Source organism: Manis pentadactyla, chromosome 5 (genome assembly GCF_030020395.1).
Source record: "Manis pentadactyla isolate mManPen7 chromosome 5, mManPen7.hap1, whole genome shotgun sequence".
NCBI lineage: Eukaryota > Metazoa > Chordata > Mammalia > Pholidota > Manidae > Manis > Manis pentadactyla.
In genome coordinates, this window is record NC_080023.1 from 30,248,868 (window position 1) to 30,266,921 (window position 18,054).

Here is an 18,054-nt window from a genome sequence, read left to right on the forward strand (position 1 = left end):
TTTTAAGCTTCATGAGCAGACATTCAAAGTGAGGGCAAACATATGTCTAAAAATAGCCTTTATTTCAAAATGGAAGATCTTACGTCTGCAGTTATCTTGGGCCAGAAACAGAAGCTAAGATAGGCATGCAAATGGTTTATTAGAGAGGGCTCTCAGGTGAATTCTGTAAGGGAGTGAAAGACGCAAGTAGGGCAAGGGAAGAAAATGGGAAAACTTCCAATTTCAACTGAAGTTTTACCTCAGCCTGCTATCTCAGGGGTGCTCTGGACTGTGAGTACTAGGGAGGCTGGCTTTGCAGCCAAACATTAGTCAGTCTTTATCCGTGGGTGCTGGGATACTTGGTGAAAGGCCCCTGGGGCAGTTCTCTGGAGAAAAGTTGGGCAATGGGTGGTCCAGATAGGAGCAGGTGTCTGTGTTAGTTTGTCACACTACCAGAACAAAGTACCACAAACAGCGTGGCTTATACAACAGAAATTAGTCTCACAGTTCCGGAGGCTGGAAGTCTAAAATTGAGGTGTTAGCAAAGTTCATTTCTTCTGAGCACTGTGAGAGAAAGATCTGTCCCAGGCCTCTCTCCTTGGCTTGTAGGTGCCTGTTCTTGGCCTCACATGGCATTCTCTCAGTATGTGTATATCTGTGACCAAACTTCGTCTTTTTATGACATTAGCCACATTGCATTAGGGTGGATGTCAATGACCTACATTAACTTGATTACCTGGGTAAAGATCCTACATCCATATAAGGTCACTTTCTACAGTACTAGGGTTAGGCTTCCAACATACAAATTTGGGTTGAAGGGACATAATTCAACCCATAAACAGGGTCTCTCATATCAATTATTACCACCTAATGACAGAGATGAATGTTTCAATCCCTACTTCATTATGACATATATTCTGTGTTCTTTTGGTAGTAAATGGATTTTCTTGATAATCTTTATCTCCTATATTTTGCAGTAATATTCTTCAGTAGTAGTACTTGAAATATGATTTAAAATATGCTGTCATATTTACAAATGATCTGGGACTAGATGATTTCTTTGTCTATGAACAACTGTTTTAGAATTTGGTCTGCTTTGAGCTGGTTTCCTGAGTGCCAACAGTTTCATTAAAGTCATCTGTGAGCCTCACCAGTTGGTCACCAGAATGCTTGTTTTTAAAGGATGTTTGGATGATAACAGCTCTCTTCTTGGGTGTTACTAGTTATCGGTGATGCGTTTGAGGTTGCGTTTCCCCTAGGTCACACCTCCTGTCTTCCATGCAGGCTCATCGTGCTTCGGCTCTCCTCTGCTGTGGACAACAGCCACTTGGTGTCTTTTGTGAAGTCTCTAGAGGAAGCCATGCTCAGCACCACTGCCTGCATTGTGCTGTATCACCACAAAGACAATCCACACAGAATAGTTCTTTTGGTGGTGCCTTCGAAAGACTTAAACCATGTGCTTAGGAACTTGCGTCTGGAAGCATTCAGTGGTCCTCCAGAGCCATCACGCCATTTCCAAGTAAAAGAAGGAGAACAACTTCTTTTAAGATTTGCTGGAAACATATTTGCTTCAAGTAAGTATAAGGATATTTTGTATATTCTATGGGCTATAAGCCACACATTTCAGAAGGAGGTCACTAAACTTGTATTATTAAGGGAAACAGAGGACTTTGGAAGGCTTTTGAAAAGTAGGAAGAAAAAAAGACTTATTTACTTCTTCCTTTCCAGGCTCTTCTCTTATTAGGGGATGCACATGCCCCTTATAGGCAGACTTTAAGGGAAATTCTTTTAGAAATAGTCTTCTCCATGATTTCCAAATGAATCCAAGCTAAGACCATCTCTTTCCTACACCAACACACTTGCTTCCTAAATGCTCTTCTGCCTCCACCATTAGCCACATGAAACCTATTTCCACACAGTCATGACAATGATGTTTAATTAAATCATACTTTATTACTCCCCTGATTAGAACCTTCTAATTACCTTCTATTCCCAGCTCGTTACAATGTCCTACAAAGAGTCCAACCTGGGGTCAGTGGACTCCAAAGAGATACATGGATAGAACTATATTCTCATATGTTTGTCTTATTTATAATTCCATTTATTTTATTTTGAACATTTAAAAGACTCCTGGGAAGGAATTAATAGGTTTCACCCAACTCCAAAAGGGTCCATGGCATAAAAGTATTTAAGAACCTCTGATCTAGATTATGTACCCCTCTTATTTCTCATTCTCTTATCTATCTAGAGCTTTTTTGTTTCCATTGTAAATCCTACCACAGTTTGAAACTATTTTACTTATTTATTGGTTTACTTCCTTTTCACTCATATGTTTTGTTCTTCACTGGAATACGAATTTCATGAGGGCAATTTTTGGTACATACTCCTACGCCTAGAATAGTGCCTGGCACATCAAAGGCTTTCAATACATATGTGTACATGAAAATGCTGAGAAAAACAAACAAGGCGAATGAATATGCTATGTGGCAGGAGAGGTGGGAGAAGTGAGGGAATGAATGAGAAGAGATCAAAGGAGATGAGAGAAAGAGGAAAGAAGAGAAAGGGGAGCACAGAGTAAACAGCTGTGTGAGAAAGGAGATAAAGAGATCTTCAGGGGAGTTGCCATTGCAATGCTTTCTTTTTTAGTAGTTCAACCCCTCCCCCTCTCCAACTTCTTTCCTTGAGGTGGAGTAGAATCTAACAAGTATGTGTATAAATATGAGGTATGGGGGAGAGTGGAGAGATGGGTTTTATGGGGATTTCTAGCCCAGGTGTCCTGCCATAGACTTGACTTGAAATAGTATTCTCTGTTCTCTTACGAATTGATACAGATCCCACTAATTTTTAATGATGCCTATTTTCTTTTTGATTCTGGAAATTACTCCAAACTCCACTGACTCTCTGTTGTGTCAAAAATGATGCAGCTTAAAGCTGAAGCTGTGCTTTCTCTGGTTTCTCAGAAAAAAATGAGACCCAAAGTATTCCAATTTGAGGTGTCTCTTCCACTTTCATATGCAGGGTCTCAGTCGTCTCAGTCAGCTGACAGGATTTGTGAGTGGGTGACAAGGATGTTGGAGAGAGGGGAAGGGAAGGGAGAGGAAAGGCAGGAAGGAAGGTGGAAGAGATCCCTTCCTACTTGGCTTCCGGAGCAGAAACCACCGGATCCGCCCAGGACAATTCCTCCAAGAAGATACAGTAAAAACTGGAAGTGTCCACCCAAACAAATGATGCAAATGATTTTCTTGTCACGCCTGGGACAGCAGCTGTGCGTACCTAAGCAGGAGCGACTGACTGCACTTCTCACAGGCAATGGTACTGAGTGTGCTAGTGCCTGTAATGGGGAGTGGTGAGCAGATGCTAAAATAAGAGTGCCTGAGGATGCCAGTGTGCATGCAATTCCTTCATGTAAGGAATGGAGAACTCACCTTCACTCAGGAAAGGGCTCAGGCCAGGTGCCACTTCTGCTTTGCCTTTCCTGGAGGCCTGTGCTCAGATCTGGAGCCTCAGTGGATTTTTCTCTAAGACGCTCAGTAAAGAATTGATACCTCATCCTCCCGTCAGGGCCATCTCTGTGAATCTCAACACGTGCAGTCAGAGCTGGTCTGCAGGGAGGGTTCTCCTCTCCACCCATCTGCACCTCTACCTCCAGGTACCTCTGTCTGCATTTTCATATCTCACCTTGATGATCATGCTGAGAGAAGCCTTCCCTGTCTTTCATGATTATGTCAGTCCTTATTTTGCTTTTTCAGATCCTTATGAATTTCTCCTTTGTAGACATGACCATGGATACAATCTTCTATTTATTCATTTCATTGTTTGATCAATGTCAGTTTCTCTGACTACAGTCTCATGAGGAAAGGGCCCGCCCCACTGGTAGGCAACATTCAGTCCCTGGCCCCTAGGATGGTGCCTGACAGCTCGGAGTCTTTGTTAGAAGAATGAAGACAAAAGCTTGGGGAAGAACATTATAGTATTATGTAATTTAAAGTGCTTAAAACTTTAATTAATACATTTTGGTGATTGCCTTTTGGGAAATGTCAAAGTCTTAATATTCATTTATGTAGTATAGAGATGAATCTTTTGAGTAAGGTCATAGGACATGGACTATATTTCAACTTCTAAGAGGAAATAAGACATATAGGTGCTCTTCATTTTTATATTGGCCTTTGGCATTCTACTGGATATAAGCTAGAGTATGCTTTTATTTTCTAAATTAGAGCTATTAATTCAGTACTTAAGCTATCTCTATTGCACAACATCTAAGCCCCTAATACTCACAAAATTCAGAAAGTCCTGGGAAATGGTTAGACAAAATTTTATAAAATGACACCTTATCATCACCCATAACATCCAATAATTCCCTGAAGAGGTCTGTGTGTGCCAAAGTTGCCCTGAGCACCCTTTGACCCAGGGAAGGGATTTTCCAAGATATATGTGTAGAATGTTAGAATGACCATCCTTTTATTTATCCAACAAAATTACCCTGTCCCTATGTATGTTATATCCTACTGGGGAGAGACAGAGAAGAGGCAAATAAGTAAATAAAATGTACAGCTTGATGGCAGTGAAAAGGGCCTTAAAAAATAATGAAGCAGGGAAAGGATATAGAGAGTCTCAGAGGGAGTGGCAGATTTGCAATTTTAAATAGACTTACCAGGAAAAACCTTCTTGAGAAGGTGGCGTTCAAACAGATACTTTAAGAAGGTGAAAGAGCAAGCCATATGCCTATCTCAGGTGAGTTTTTCCCAGGCAGAGGGATAAAAAATGAAAATGAATTGAGGCAGACACATGTCTGATCAGTTTGAGGAACAGCAAGGAGGCTCAGATGCTTGGATGAGAGGAAGTGAGAGGAGGGCTGTAGGAAATGAGGGGAGTACTGATCATTCCTTGAAGGCCTTGTAAGGACTTTGCCTCTAAGTGAAATGTGTTGAAGGGTGTAAACAGAGGAGTCACATGATCTGATTCAGAGTATAACTAATCTATATCTATCTACCTATAGAATAGAATAGAATATCATCTAGTCTCATCACAGTTATAATATAATTCATATGCAAAGGAAGAATCAGGGAGACCAGTTAATGAGCCATTGCCATAAACCAAGGGATGATGATGGTTTAGAGTTAGAGGTAGTAGAGATGTGTTAGAATACAGAAATCCCCCGGACAAGTGGTTCTCATAGGATTCTTTTGGTTCCCCATAGCGATAGCTTTTTACCTTTTTGCATAACTTTTCTAAGTAAGAGCCTATATGTCTACATTTATATTTTCCATGTTGTCAGTGAAAAATATCCCAATATCTACTGTTGAGAATAAAATGTATTGCTATAAGGAACATTTAACAACTCACAAAATATAAATTCTGTATTTCTTTGTATGAAAAATATTTATCAAAAAGTTACTATTCCAAAGCCCTACTAAGAATTATATACATAGTATATTGAGGAGAAAAAGGTTCTCAAAAGGTCAACCAATGGTTGATTTCATAATTTGGGTATTCAATGAATGCCTTTTGCTTTTACTTCGCTAAGTATACCAGTGTGGGAAAAAAAAAAATAGTATCATTTCTTTGTGCTGTTTGTTCTTTTTATGGTTTTATTTTTTTCTGTGACAAGGGACCGTCAAAATACAGTGTTAGATCTTGGCAACAATGAAATTCCAATGCTAAAAAATCTTCATAATGCTTTCTATTTATAACACTAAGATCATGCTATTTATTACTAGTAAATCCTCAATAATTTCATCCCTTTCCATATAGAAATGTGACTTATATAGATTTGAATGACAATCTTTATTTATACAAATGAACTGGCAATAAGAGATAGATAAGTTTCAGATCTAAATGGAGCCAATGTAACTATGCTTCACCCTCAATCCTTATATCCTGTATATAAATTACTCCTTAGGAGTAATTATGTACCTGGCAGGGAGTATCTTTCAGGGATTCTGAAATTTACTGAATTGTATTCTCCTGGGACCAAGGTAGCAACATGTTTCTTGATAGTGCTCTAGTGGAAGTAGAAATTCGCCAGGATGTACTCCAGTGATCAAGAAACTCTACCTAATTTACTGTTAACTAAATGACATTTCAGTGGCTCCAAATAATTAACCATGTTTTTTTTTTCAGGAGTGAAGCTCTTTTAATAAGGCAAATCCCAGTTTATCAATCCTGTCCTAGGATGTCATATGCATCTGTTTTGTTCAAATAGCCAGGTTGTCCCTATATATAGATTTATGCAAAGGGACATACTCCTGCACCATCCGTAATCTGGAGTTATTCTATTTCTAGATTAAATTGTGCTTTAGAAATTCACAACAGGGAGAAAACTATTGGTGTCATCTATATCTCTCACTGAATATAGGCAACATAAGAAGATTTTTCATGAGCAATGGCTCTGGGCAGTTAACTCTCAGGCTTCTAGGAGCAGCAGGAAGTTGCAACTAAGATATAAAAGCATCCTATTGACAGGTCTTTGAAAAGTTTATGTGGGTTGCTTTTTGTCATGTAAGTTCAAAACAACGAATCCTGCTTCTTTTTAATCATTTGCTCCCATTGCTCATTTACTGAGCATTTATTATGTGTCAGGTCCTGTGCCAGTCATTTTATCCATATTATTTCATTTCATTCCCAGAACAATCCTAGGGAGTAAGTTTTATTTCTCTGGTTTTAAAAATAAGGAAATCAAGGCTCCAAGAAGTTCAGAGATATGAAAGAAGTGGATAAATATTACAGTCTAGGTAAATAAATACTAGGGACTGGACTTGGATCTAGATCTTTACATACAGCACATATTAACCACTATGCTATAGCTCACTCTTCAGTTTTGCTAAGGGAAATGCAAACATGCCTTAGAAAACATGGCAGTGTCTGTTTTACTACTGCAATAACAAGGCAAAATATCCTGATTGTCACAGTAAAGCCCTGTGAGTGAAAAGTTGTGTTCACTAAAACTCCAGTATTTTCAGTGAGCAGTGGAGAAGACATATCATTATTTTGGGGAAACTCATTAGTATTTCATAGAAATTTCAGTAACATGAATCCACAACTATTCCATTTGGAAGTTCTATAACTGCACTGTTTCTGTAATGGTGGAGATGTTTAATATCTACAACTTTCATGTGAGATAGGCACTGAACATATGTGGCCATTGCTTGAAATGTGTCTGGAGTGACTAAAGACAAATGAATTTTTAATTTTCATTAATTTTAAGTTCAATTTTAAAAGCTACATGTTGCTAGTAGCTACTATACAGGAGAGTGCAGTTCTAGAATGTCTATTGTAAGTTCATGATAATGTACAATATGATATGAATAATTAGGGAAAAGGAAAATGATGAATATCAAATTATTGAATCTCAATACAGAAAGAGCTGAATATTTTCAAGTTTCTGTAGCAAAATGGAATAAAAAAAGAAAATCAAATATTATTGGATCTAGAACTAGCCAGAGAGCACCTGGTCCAATTACAGGTAAGGAATCTTTTCAGTAATCTACACAGTCTCAGCCTATTGCTCCTCTGTCAGGTTATAGAGTTTGACAAGAGGCAATGACCTCCAAAAAGCTTTTTTACCTGTATTTTAAAAAGGAAATGATTATTTGGAATTTTTTTAATTAAGTAGGACAAAGCAGTATATCTGAATAGTAACAAATGCATTCTACTACTACTTAGGCAATGAGAAGGATTACGGAAAAGACCACAAGCTTATTTTTCATTTACAAAGAAAACCAAGGCTGGAACTGCAAATCAAAGAGGTGGATGAATTTGGAAACTATAGCTGCCCTCATTATAAGGGGACCATTGCTGTTTATAAAATACCTAAAGAAAAGATAGTCCACAACTTGGATCAACCATTTACACTTGATGGAAACCATAACCAGTTGCCAATTTGCAAATTACCATTGAAATTGCCAAAGGTGAGTCATTTTATTTCCCTAATTACCATATTTTGTTAGTTTTTTAATAATTATCTACCACAGTCAATAGTTCAGACATATGGATAATTAAGGTTTAAAGGAAAGGTAGGAATTAAGTTGCTAAGGAAGTGGGAAGCTACAATTTTGGAGTGGTAGAAAATCAAGATTTTCACTTTTCTTTCATATCAACTTTCTAATAGGAACCATTCAAGTTGATCTGATGTGACAGCATGTTGCTAATGATTATGCCAATAATATCATTCATATTTTGTAACTCTGAGTAATAGGAAATAATTTATGAAAGCATTCAATACATTTCAGAGCACACTTTAAGGAGTCCTATGGTGAGCATGAAAATGACATCAAAACATTTTCACCAAAATTTACCAAATCTTCTATGTTTAAGACTTAGTTACTCTTATCTAAAATTCTTATCAGGAAAGTAGGATTGAATTGTTTTTTCAAATATGTCAAACAAATAAATAATTTTATTGCTGTATGTACTATTTCTTTCAGTAACCCAGGGCCTAATATTTCTTAGCTATATTTTTAAGAGAAATATAACTGAAAATTTTATCACTTCAGAGAAAGAACTTCTTATTCTTTAAAGACGCCAAAATTGCTTTCCCATGTTTTTACTTTTTGTGCTATGAATAGCAGAAATATGATTTACAATCTAGCAGAATATGCAAAACCTGTTTACAAAATCACGTTGTAAGGTAGTAAATGAGTAGATTAATGGTATAAACAGTGCACTAGTCGTTTTTTAAGTGGCTTTTCTGGAAATGGAAATCAGAAGACATTTCATGGTTGTTGTGGCATTTTATCTGAGCTTTGTAAGTTGGCTGTAATTGACCATTGGAAACAAAGAAAAAAGTAGGTTATGAGGAGGAAATCTGCGCTATTAGATTTTGAACCAATAATAAATTAGTAAAGCAATTAATTTGACCAATAATCAAACTTCTTAAATAGGGAATATGCTATGCTAGGCATTATGATAAATATGGGAAAATACATGCCCTAAAGCTGTGTTGTCCTAAATAACAGTATCTACATGTGTCTATGGAACACTTGAAATATGACTTGGCAAATTGAGATGTGCTCTAAGTATAAAATACACACCAAATTTCAAAGACTCAGTGCAAAAGAAAGTCATTAATCATTTGTTTATATTGATTTAATAGTTATAATATTTTGGTTGTGGGGTTAAAGTATAGTAGTAAAATTAATTCACTTGCTTTTAAATTTTTTAATGTGGCTAACTAAAACATTTTAAATTATTTATGTGTCTCAAACTATATTTCTGGGGGGAGTGCTACTCTAAATGATTTACAATCTAGCAGAACATGCAAAACCTGTTTACAAATCACCTTGTAAGGTAGTAAATGACTAGACTAATGGTATAAACAGTACACTAGTCATTTTTTAAATGGCTTTTCTGGAAATGGAAATCAATAGACATTTCATGGTTGTTGTGGCATTTTATCTGAGCATTGTAAATTGGCTGGAATTTGACCATTGGTAACAAAGAAAAAAGTAGGTTACGATGAGGAAATGTAATGATTTTGAGTGGGAATGGTGGGCATAGCTAAGCAGGAATTCATGACTCATATCATAACCATTATAAATTCTAATGTACCTAAAGTCTTTCAAGGGCTTCATGTGCATTGTATCATTAAATCCTCACAAAAATACTATGAGACATTATTATCACTGTTCTTATTTTAAAGGAAACTGAGGCAGAGAAATTTTATTTAAATTGCCCATGTTCCCATAGCTAAATAAGTGTCAGAGCTAGGATTCAAACCCAGAAAATCTGCTTCCCACATGTTTAACCACCATATGCCCCTGCCTTTTTAGCAGATAGCTAGGATTCTTAGTCATGTATATGGGAAGATTTTAGGACTTCCAGGTTCACCTATGAGTTGTATGACAATTTGATATCTACTATGCTTTAGTGTACAGGTGCTATTAAAGATATCTAACACATGATATGACATGTGTTCTGGTTCATAAAACTGAAATTAGAGCAGAAGACCAGGGTGTAAGGATATTAACTCTTCCTGCTGGATCCTGGAGTTCCAGGGAGACACGTATAGGGTAGCAGTCTATTAAACCACAGATACTGAAATTTGCATTTTAAGAACAAGAGCATATAGGTGCATGCCCGCTCTCAGCTTTTCCTCTGCACATTTTCATTTCCATCTCAGGGCCTCTGTGCATTTTGCTCCCTACGCTGAGGCTCTCTTCCCTCAGTCACACAGCTGGGTCTTTATTATTCAGTCACAGCTCAGACATCACCTCCTCTCCTTATTCCTGTCCTTTTCTAAAATTACTTGTTAATTCATTAATTTAAAAAAACTTACTTCATAACACTTAGCATTAAAAGAAATGATCAGATTTAATTCTTTGTTCATGTATTTCCTATTTGTCATAGGTCCCTGAGAAAGCAGGCTCCATGAGTGAGGTACCCTGCCTGCCTTGCTCAGTTCTATCGTCAGGGGTTAGAACGGTGCCCGGCATATTGTAGGAACTCTACAATATGTGTGACTGATGAATGCAGAGAGGTTTGTAAGCGTTCCTTGGATTCTAAAAGTTTAAGAGCTATTGACTTGAAGGAATGCTTGAATACTCTCAGAGCAGTGATTTAGAGCCTCCCTACACAAACACATAGTTGGCAAGCTAAGGAGTTGATTTGGTTCAACAGGAAGGTTTGAGAGCAGAGGAGGAATATAGCAGGGGCGCTGTCCAGGTAGTCAATTTAGCACTTGACTTCCTAAGATCACTATGTTCTTCTGCTGCTCTGGGGTGATTAGAGGGAGACAGTAAGGGGCTCCTGGAAGTCTCTGGCAGGAGGTGATGATATTCTCAGCGACGATGGCAGACAATGGAAAGAAAGGCCCTTACATAAGAAAGGACAGATTTTAGGTCCAAAATGTGACCAACTTCAACTTCCAGTTTTCTCTGTGACCTATCTGACTTTATGAATTAATTAGCCAAATTAGTCAAGCTAGATAATTTAGGGGTTTATATAGATTTTGCTCAATAAAAGTCTGTGCTAGTGATTCTCCCTGTCTTCTAAATGAACTCTTCTGCCTCGATTCTAACACACCGTTCCCCTCCCGCTTGCCAGAGCAATTCCTGAGGGTCATCCCTGCAAGAGCTGTGACTCCTTCCAGGAGGCCTTCCCTGACCTTCCACTCTGTACCAAGATACGTGTTCCTGGTGTGTTTCCACAACATACTTAATCATTTGTTATATTTTATTATTATCATTTGCTTCTCAACAAATTTTTCTCAATCTTTTTGTTTTTGCTCTCCTAAGGAGTCTCTTTAGACATCTTTTCCCCTTATCATTCCTCCCATCAAATTTTAATATTACAAATATATTGTATGTCTGTCCTGTATGTATATTTGTATCTTAAACATTAAAAGTATATACTATTTTTATCTTGCCCAAGAGCAAATTTCTTACCCCAGTTGGGAATGCATGCAGTCAACAACTGTGTGAGCCTATATATTGTCCTGCTCAATTTACATTGCCTGTGCCATACAATGTAATTCTATGTATGTATGTATCTATGCTTGAAATTTTTTTGTGAATGTATCTATGCTTGAAATTTTTTTGTGAATAATTAAATGAAATCAGTCAATTTCTTCAAACCTTAAAATTGTCCAGCCTTGACACTGATAATCTTAAAACTATATTGGCACATTTTAAACATCTGTTCCCTTTCATATATGAACCTACTGTCAATATCCATCTGTCCTTTCTTTTTCATCCAGGTAGGTTTGTACAGGGCTTTCCAGATTTTGCTCTTTTGGCCTTTTCTCATGCTTCGACAAAGTCTTTACTGCTAAGTTTGTTGGGTTGAGAAAAAAAGTCTGTGTCTGTAGAAACTTCTTCCCTTTTTCAAACTAACATACCTAAATGGCAATTAAAACCATGACCTTGGTTTGTGGGGGGGACTTGGTGGTGGGGGGAGTCTAGTAAACATAATGTTCCTCATATAACTGTAGATTAATTATACCAAAATAGAAAAAAACCATGACCTTTATTTTTGTGAGAACAGGCTTCTTCCATAAAGTTCAGAATTTTTTTGAAAAAAATCCCCCTCAGCTAGACAGTTTTAGAATGAGCTATTTTCAGGAAGTGGAAGTGGCCTTATATGGAGCATGACATCAGTGAACACTACATTATGCATGTGTTTATATGTGTAGCATAAATTAGGTGAAGGCATTTATCAGAATTAAAAGTGCTTTCCACACAGAATACAAACAGTAAATATTTATATGTATGTGTGGAGATACAAACATACACATATTCAAACACATACCACTGAAGGTGTGTTCTTAATATACCACGTCTGATTCCCAAAGATGTGAAAACACATCACCTATTACTTTATGCTTGTGAGGATTTCTGTGTATCTTTTTCTTCAGTCTCTATATTCCATTCATTCATATATTAATTCATTCAACAAGCACTTCTCATAACCCTTGGACCAGGCATATAATGATGTTCCTGTATGTTGATTTGTTTTTCTCTTACCTCTCCACAGACTATTCAGAGGCAGAGTGAGCCTTTAAACCATCAGTCAGATCATCTCTTGCCTCTGCTCCAAACCCTGCAGTGGTGCCTGGTTTCACTTAAAGTAAAAGACTCTGTATGACCTTGGCACCCATCGACTCTAGGACTTTTCTCCTATATGCTTATCTTCACTTATTCAACCGCAGCCACAATGCCCCTTACTGTTCTTGGAACTTTTCACACATGCTTCTGCTTTAGGTCTTTGTAGTAGTGGTTCCACCTGCCTAGAATGCTCTTCCATCCATCAGATGCTTGCATGGCTAACACCTTCACCACCTTCAATTCTTTGATCAAATTTTACCTTCTTTATATTGAGGCCTAATCTGATTCTAATTCTTATCACAATCCACTCCTGACACTGCTGATCCTCCGTAACTTGCTCTCCTTAACTTTCTTCTAAAGCATGGTTACCTTCTAGCACTGATTCCCTGACCTACTGTGTTTGTCATTGGAACACCTCCACTCCACAACTGGAACATAAACTCCTTAAGGGCAGGGATTTTCATCCGTTTGTTCATTGCTGAATCACAAGGACCTAGACTAGTACCTGCATATGTTAGTGCTCAATAATTATTGTTGAATGAATTCATAAATAGAGCTTGAATTTAAAGCACCAAATGTGTGAAGAGGGAAGTGAGAAGTGTCAGGAAGTAAAATAAATTAACCTCAGAGGGTCGACAGAATTGGCAAATGGGATGGCCAGTAATGGCTTCCCTGTGGAGGGTCCTTCTGGGCTGTGGGGCAACAGTGACAGGAAACCCACCTGCCAGGAGAGTACCTCTGTGTGGGAAACAGAAAATACCAAGAGTGCAGTGGCCGTGAGCTTCTAATCAGGACTCAAAACAAGACCATCATGGTGAATGTATATGTGAGGGGCAGAGAAATATGATGAGGTATGAAAGAGAAAGAGGGTCCTGGTGAGAGCTTCCATTTCAATATGATCTTCTGAAATGGGCACAGAACCAACAACTGTGAAACATATTGCTGAAAAGAACAATGATTTGTCTCTAAATCTTTCCTAAGCCATGCTTCAAACTCCCTACCAACAATCAACTAAATTCAGTTCACACTGCGTCTTCTTGTGCTTTGGCAGAAACAAAGCAAGTTTCAAAAACTCTCAGATGTTTTAAGTGGAAGGAAGTGGTATGCGTGTGCGCCTCTGAAATCACGTCACGTAGGTGACTATCTGGGCCGTTTGGGTATTTACACCAGCTTGGCTTGTGGCTGCCTGGTGTTCTTCCTGTCTGCTCAGAGGCTTTGCCCTGAAGGAGGGAAGGACCAGGCCTGGTGGCTGTGTCTGCAGGAGTCTGTTCCAGGCTGCAGTTACCAGTCATACCTAACCTACATATTTACGTAAGTCATCGGCTGATCTAAGTTTTGCTTAGCCTGAACTTCCTTTTTTTTTATATTGAACTCATGACATGTGATTTCTAGTAAATAATGATACTGCTTCAACACTTAACTTTCTCACCACATTAAATGACTTGTATCAAAGGGAGGAAGCCTGAAGACGCTGGTGTAACCGTCAGTTCATCAGAATTACCACTTTTCACCACCATGTACTTTCGTTGCCTCCTCTCTGCCCTGCCAGGGATGATGTTTTTCTATATGTTTTTTTTCTCCCCTCTAACCACATTAAATTCTAAAGCAAAATCTTGACTAAGTAAATGAGAAGATCCCGAGCTATTGAAAATGTTTACATTCACAGGCACTACCATTCTACTTAGGTTTTTCAGTTTCAATAATTTACAAAATTATATTAAGGTTCAAGAATGACATGGAATTATGATCTTAATGCTAGCTGTTAAGAAAGCAGGTTAGAAAAGTTGTGTGCTTTTTTAAAATTAAATCTCTGTAAGAGAAATCAGGTGGTATTTTTGTGTGAGTGTGTTTGTGTGTGTGTGTGTGTGTGTGTGTGAATTGTGAACCTAATGGTGATTTAAAAATTTTCTGTAATGTAGTTTCATGCTTCCTACATCAGAGTGAATTCCAGTAACATGTATGTTGCCCCATGGTCCACCCCCTACCAACTATAAAAGAAAGTCACTAGAATCTTGGTAAATGGAAGTATCACGACAATTGTCTTTTCACCTACACATATCCCCTTGTCCTCCTACCTCCCCACCCCATACATATTCACTCTATCACCAAGTCCAGTTGACCCCAAATCTGAAATCTCTCTAAATGTTTTTTTTTTAAGCCTTCTCCCTCTTCCCAGTGTTTCCATTCTCCTCTCTCGGGCTCTTCCTTGCCATGCCCTCCAGGCCTGCTGTCTCCCCTTTCCCTAAGTCATTAGAATGACCTTCAAAGATGGTTTTGATCATGTCACTGCAAAACCTACTTTATATTGTACATGAGATGCAAACGGGAGAAATTGAGCAAACCTGGTTTAGTCAGAAGTAGGATCCCATATTCTTTTCAGAAGAGAATCTTTCCCTTCTCCAGCACTCTCCTTCCTCTTCATCTACCTGTTCCCTTTTCTTTTTCCTCTCCTTTCTCTGCCTCTTCCCCTTCCTCCTTCTCTGTCCCTTCTCACCCATTTTCTTCCTTCTTCCTTCACTCTCTGTCCACGAAAGGGACACCTTTCTCTGCTCAGCAGGCAGTATAACGAAGTCAGGAACTGTACACTCTGTGGTCATAATGGCTTTCCAGTATTCTTTTATACAGGAAGCACATATATTCTTGTCTGTCTGGGAAAATTTCACAAAAAGAGTAATTGGTATGTTTGTATTATATTCTCTTAAAATCATAACATTTAGTAAAAAATGATTTTCATTAATTCAAACATTTTTCTAATTCATGGCCTCCAACTATTACTTTTTTCAGTAGTCAACATGTCAATGAACAAATACTGATTAAGTGCCTACTACATATGTAGGGCCTAGAAAAATAGTAATACAGGTCCAAGTTATAGCTTCCAATGAAATTACAGTTCAGTTCAAGAAATAAAGCATAAATACTTTGAGTTGTAAAACAATGCAAGAGATAAATAAAAATTTAATACAATAATATAGTAATATCTTAAGACAGGAACTGATGATTAACTGCAAATGAATGACCCAGATGATAAGTTCTAGGACATTTCAGAGAAGAGAGTGATTCCCGTGGGCTGAGAGGACACGGGACACTTCACATAGCAAGGGAGATGTAGAGAATATTTAGGTTCTGGAGAGGACAGGAGAAAGAGGTAGTGGGTTCCACACAAGAGGATGAGTATGAGCTGGAACTGAAAAAGTAAAGCACAAGGAGTGTTTCAAGAAAGGACAGTGAATAGATCTGTGTGGCTTGAGGGGAAGATTTGAAAAGAAAAATCATATTGGAAATAAGTTGGGGGAAGATTATGGAAGGCTTTGAATGCCCTGTTTAGGTCAGCAAAATGTCTCTGAAATTGTTATAGGTGGAGCCTTTAGTCACAATTTGTTAGAGGAATGTGATTGATTTCATGATCTAGAGATGATCTGCAAAGATTCAAACCAGAGATCCAGAATGTATAAGTAAACAAACAAAATCTCCCAGCCACTGGTATTCTTGGAATGAATGTGGCTATAACTGAGGATGGAGAAGTAGGTCTCTAGTTCATTTGCAATTATGTTTATTTTTTTCTTATAAGTAATGGCAAGCCATTAACAATTTTAACCAACAGGGTAAAATGATCAAATTTTTTTAGCATATAATTGTGACAGCCTATAAGGATAAATTAGAAAGAGATGAGCTTAACAACAGTAAAATAAAAGGCTAATGAAGTAGTCCATGGAAAAGATGGTGATGGTCCGATGTTAAGACCATATCAGGAAGGCCAGCAATTAAAGAATAGAGCTGGAGAGGGCTGGGATCAACTGGACTTGGTGATAGAATGAGTATGTGTGGGGTCAGGAGGTCGGAGGACGGTGGGATATTGAGGAGCTGTGGAGAGGGGGCTTCTTGGATGGCTGCCAGGACACTGGTTTGAGCTGTTGTCCTATGATATGATACAAGGTTTCACTGACATTAGTTTGGAATTATGTTTAAACTTATGTTTCATCTCTATTCCCCCTAATATGGTCTGATCCAATAGATGATTGCAACTGCCTCCTAGAGGCCTATCACCAGTCCCCTCATCTACACAAGGCCACACAACTAATGGTGGTTTATCTCAAAGACAAATATGATCTTGCCACTCTTCTAAAACTTCTCAACTGGCACTTTATTGATCAAAGCCCAAGCCACCTATCCTGGCATATAAGGCCCTTCACAAGCCTACACAACCTCTTCCTGTTGCATTTACCGAACTAATATCTTTTGCTCAGGTTCCACTGAAGGTCTCATTTCCATTACATATTATGACCTTAACTGCTACAGAAGCTCCTCCCACAGCTGCCCTTAGGATAGTACTGATTCCATACTTAGCTCTATTATCATCTCTTTAGCAGAAGTCTAAATTTTTCAGGCAGAATTAGGTACTATGCTGTATGTATCTATAATCAGAGAAGTTTGGGCATATACTAATGTACATCTGTTATAATCTTTATTCATGTGATAACAATGGTAATGATAATAAATACTAATATTTATTAAGTTATTCCCTGCTAGTAATTTGATAAAGCATATAAACACATTTACTAAAGAGGTAAGTGGTTGAAGAAACTGACACACAGAAAGGTTTGCTTAAAGGGAAATAACTAGAGAACGGCAGAGCCACTGTTTGGATGCAAGTTTGTCTGATTCCAATGGTGGCACCCCTAGCCATTATACCTAGTATTTCCTTTTGTCACTGATGTCCTCAGGGCTGGAGGCATAGCTCATTCAATTTTGTAATCTCATCTCCTAGTATGTATTCAATAATGTTTTGTTGAACTATTTAATGAATAAATGAATGTATGCTGAGAAAATTGATACAACAATTGAAGATGGAGTTTGAATAGCTGGCAAGAGCTTGACCTGTTTCCTTTCCAAGCTACCAGTTACATTTAGCAGAGGCCTTTCATGCCTTCAAAAAGAATGACTAATGAGGGGACTTCACACACTGTGGCCAGACACGGGAAGATGATTGTGACTATCTGGGCCTTTCCCAGCAACATTCATATCTCTCTTTCTGTTGGAAAAGCTGTTAGCTTCTGTAAGCCAAAGTACAAGACAAATCAGGAAAATAAACTGTTTGAATGTTCTAGAAAGAATAATGCTCAGAATTGAAAAAGGTACCTTGACAGGTCTTCAGAACTGATGAAAACTTGTCAGAATTATAATTTAAAAGTGGACTAACAAAGAGAGGAGATGGAAGTTAATGCAAGTTCTAACAATGTTATGTATCTTTGGTTTGTTGAGCTGCTTTTAAAATCAATAGTGTCTCCCACATAGCCGTAGATATGGATCAAAGACATCTGCTTTCGCCTGAATTGCTTGGAATACTGAGCAAAGCTTTAGGCATATTAACAATAGTTAGCATTTATGGAGTGCTTGCCAAGTGCCAGATACGTTTGAAGTGCTCTCTATATATTATATCATTTAATCCTCACTGAAACTCCATGTGGTGTGTCTACTGCTTTGTCCTTTGGTAGATAAAAAATGAAACTGGAGATAATAATTTAAAATTAGATTT

At 37.9% G+C, this 18,054-nt stretch overlaps 1 protein-coding gene across 1 annotated transcript in view; it reads left to right on the forward strand.

The window, feature by feature from the left end:
• The window catches only part of DTHD1 (death domain containing 1), a 65,274-nt gene that overhangs the window by 24,868 nt on the left and 22,352 nt on the right, over positions 1-18,054 (forward strand). Inside the window, exons 7-8 of the mRNA XM_036908441.2 lie at positions 1,264-1,553; positions 7,645-7,889. Of these exons, the coding sequence (XP_036764336.2) occupies positions 1,264-1,553; positions 7,645-7,889 (535 nt within the window). The remainder of the gene's footprint in view (positions 1-1,263; positions 1,554-7,644; positions 7,890-18,054) is intronic.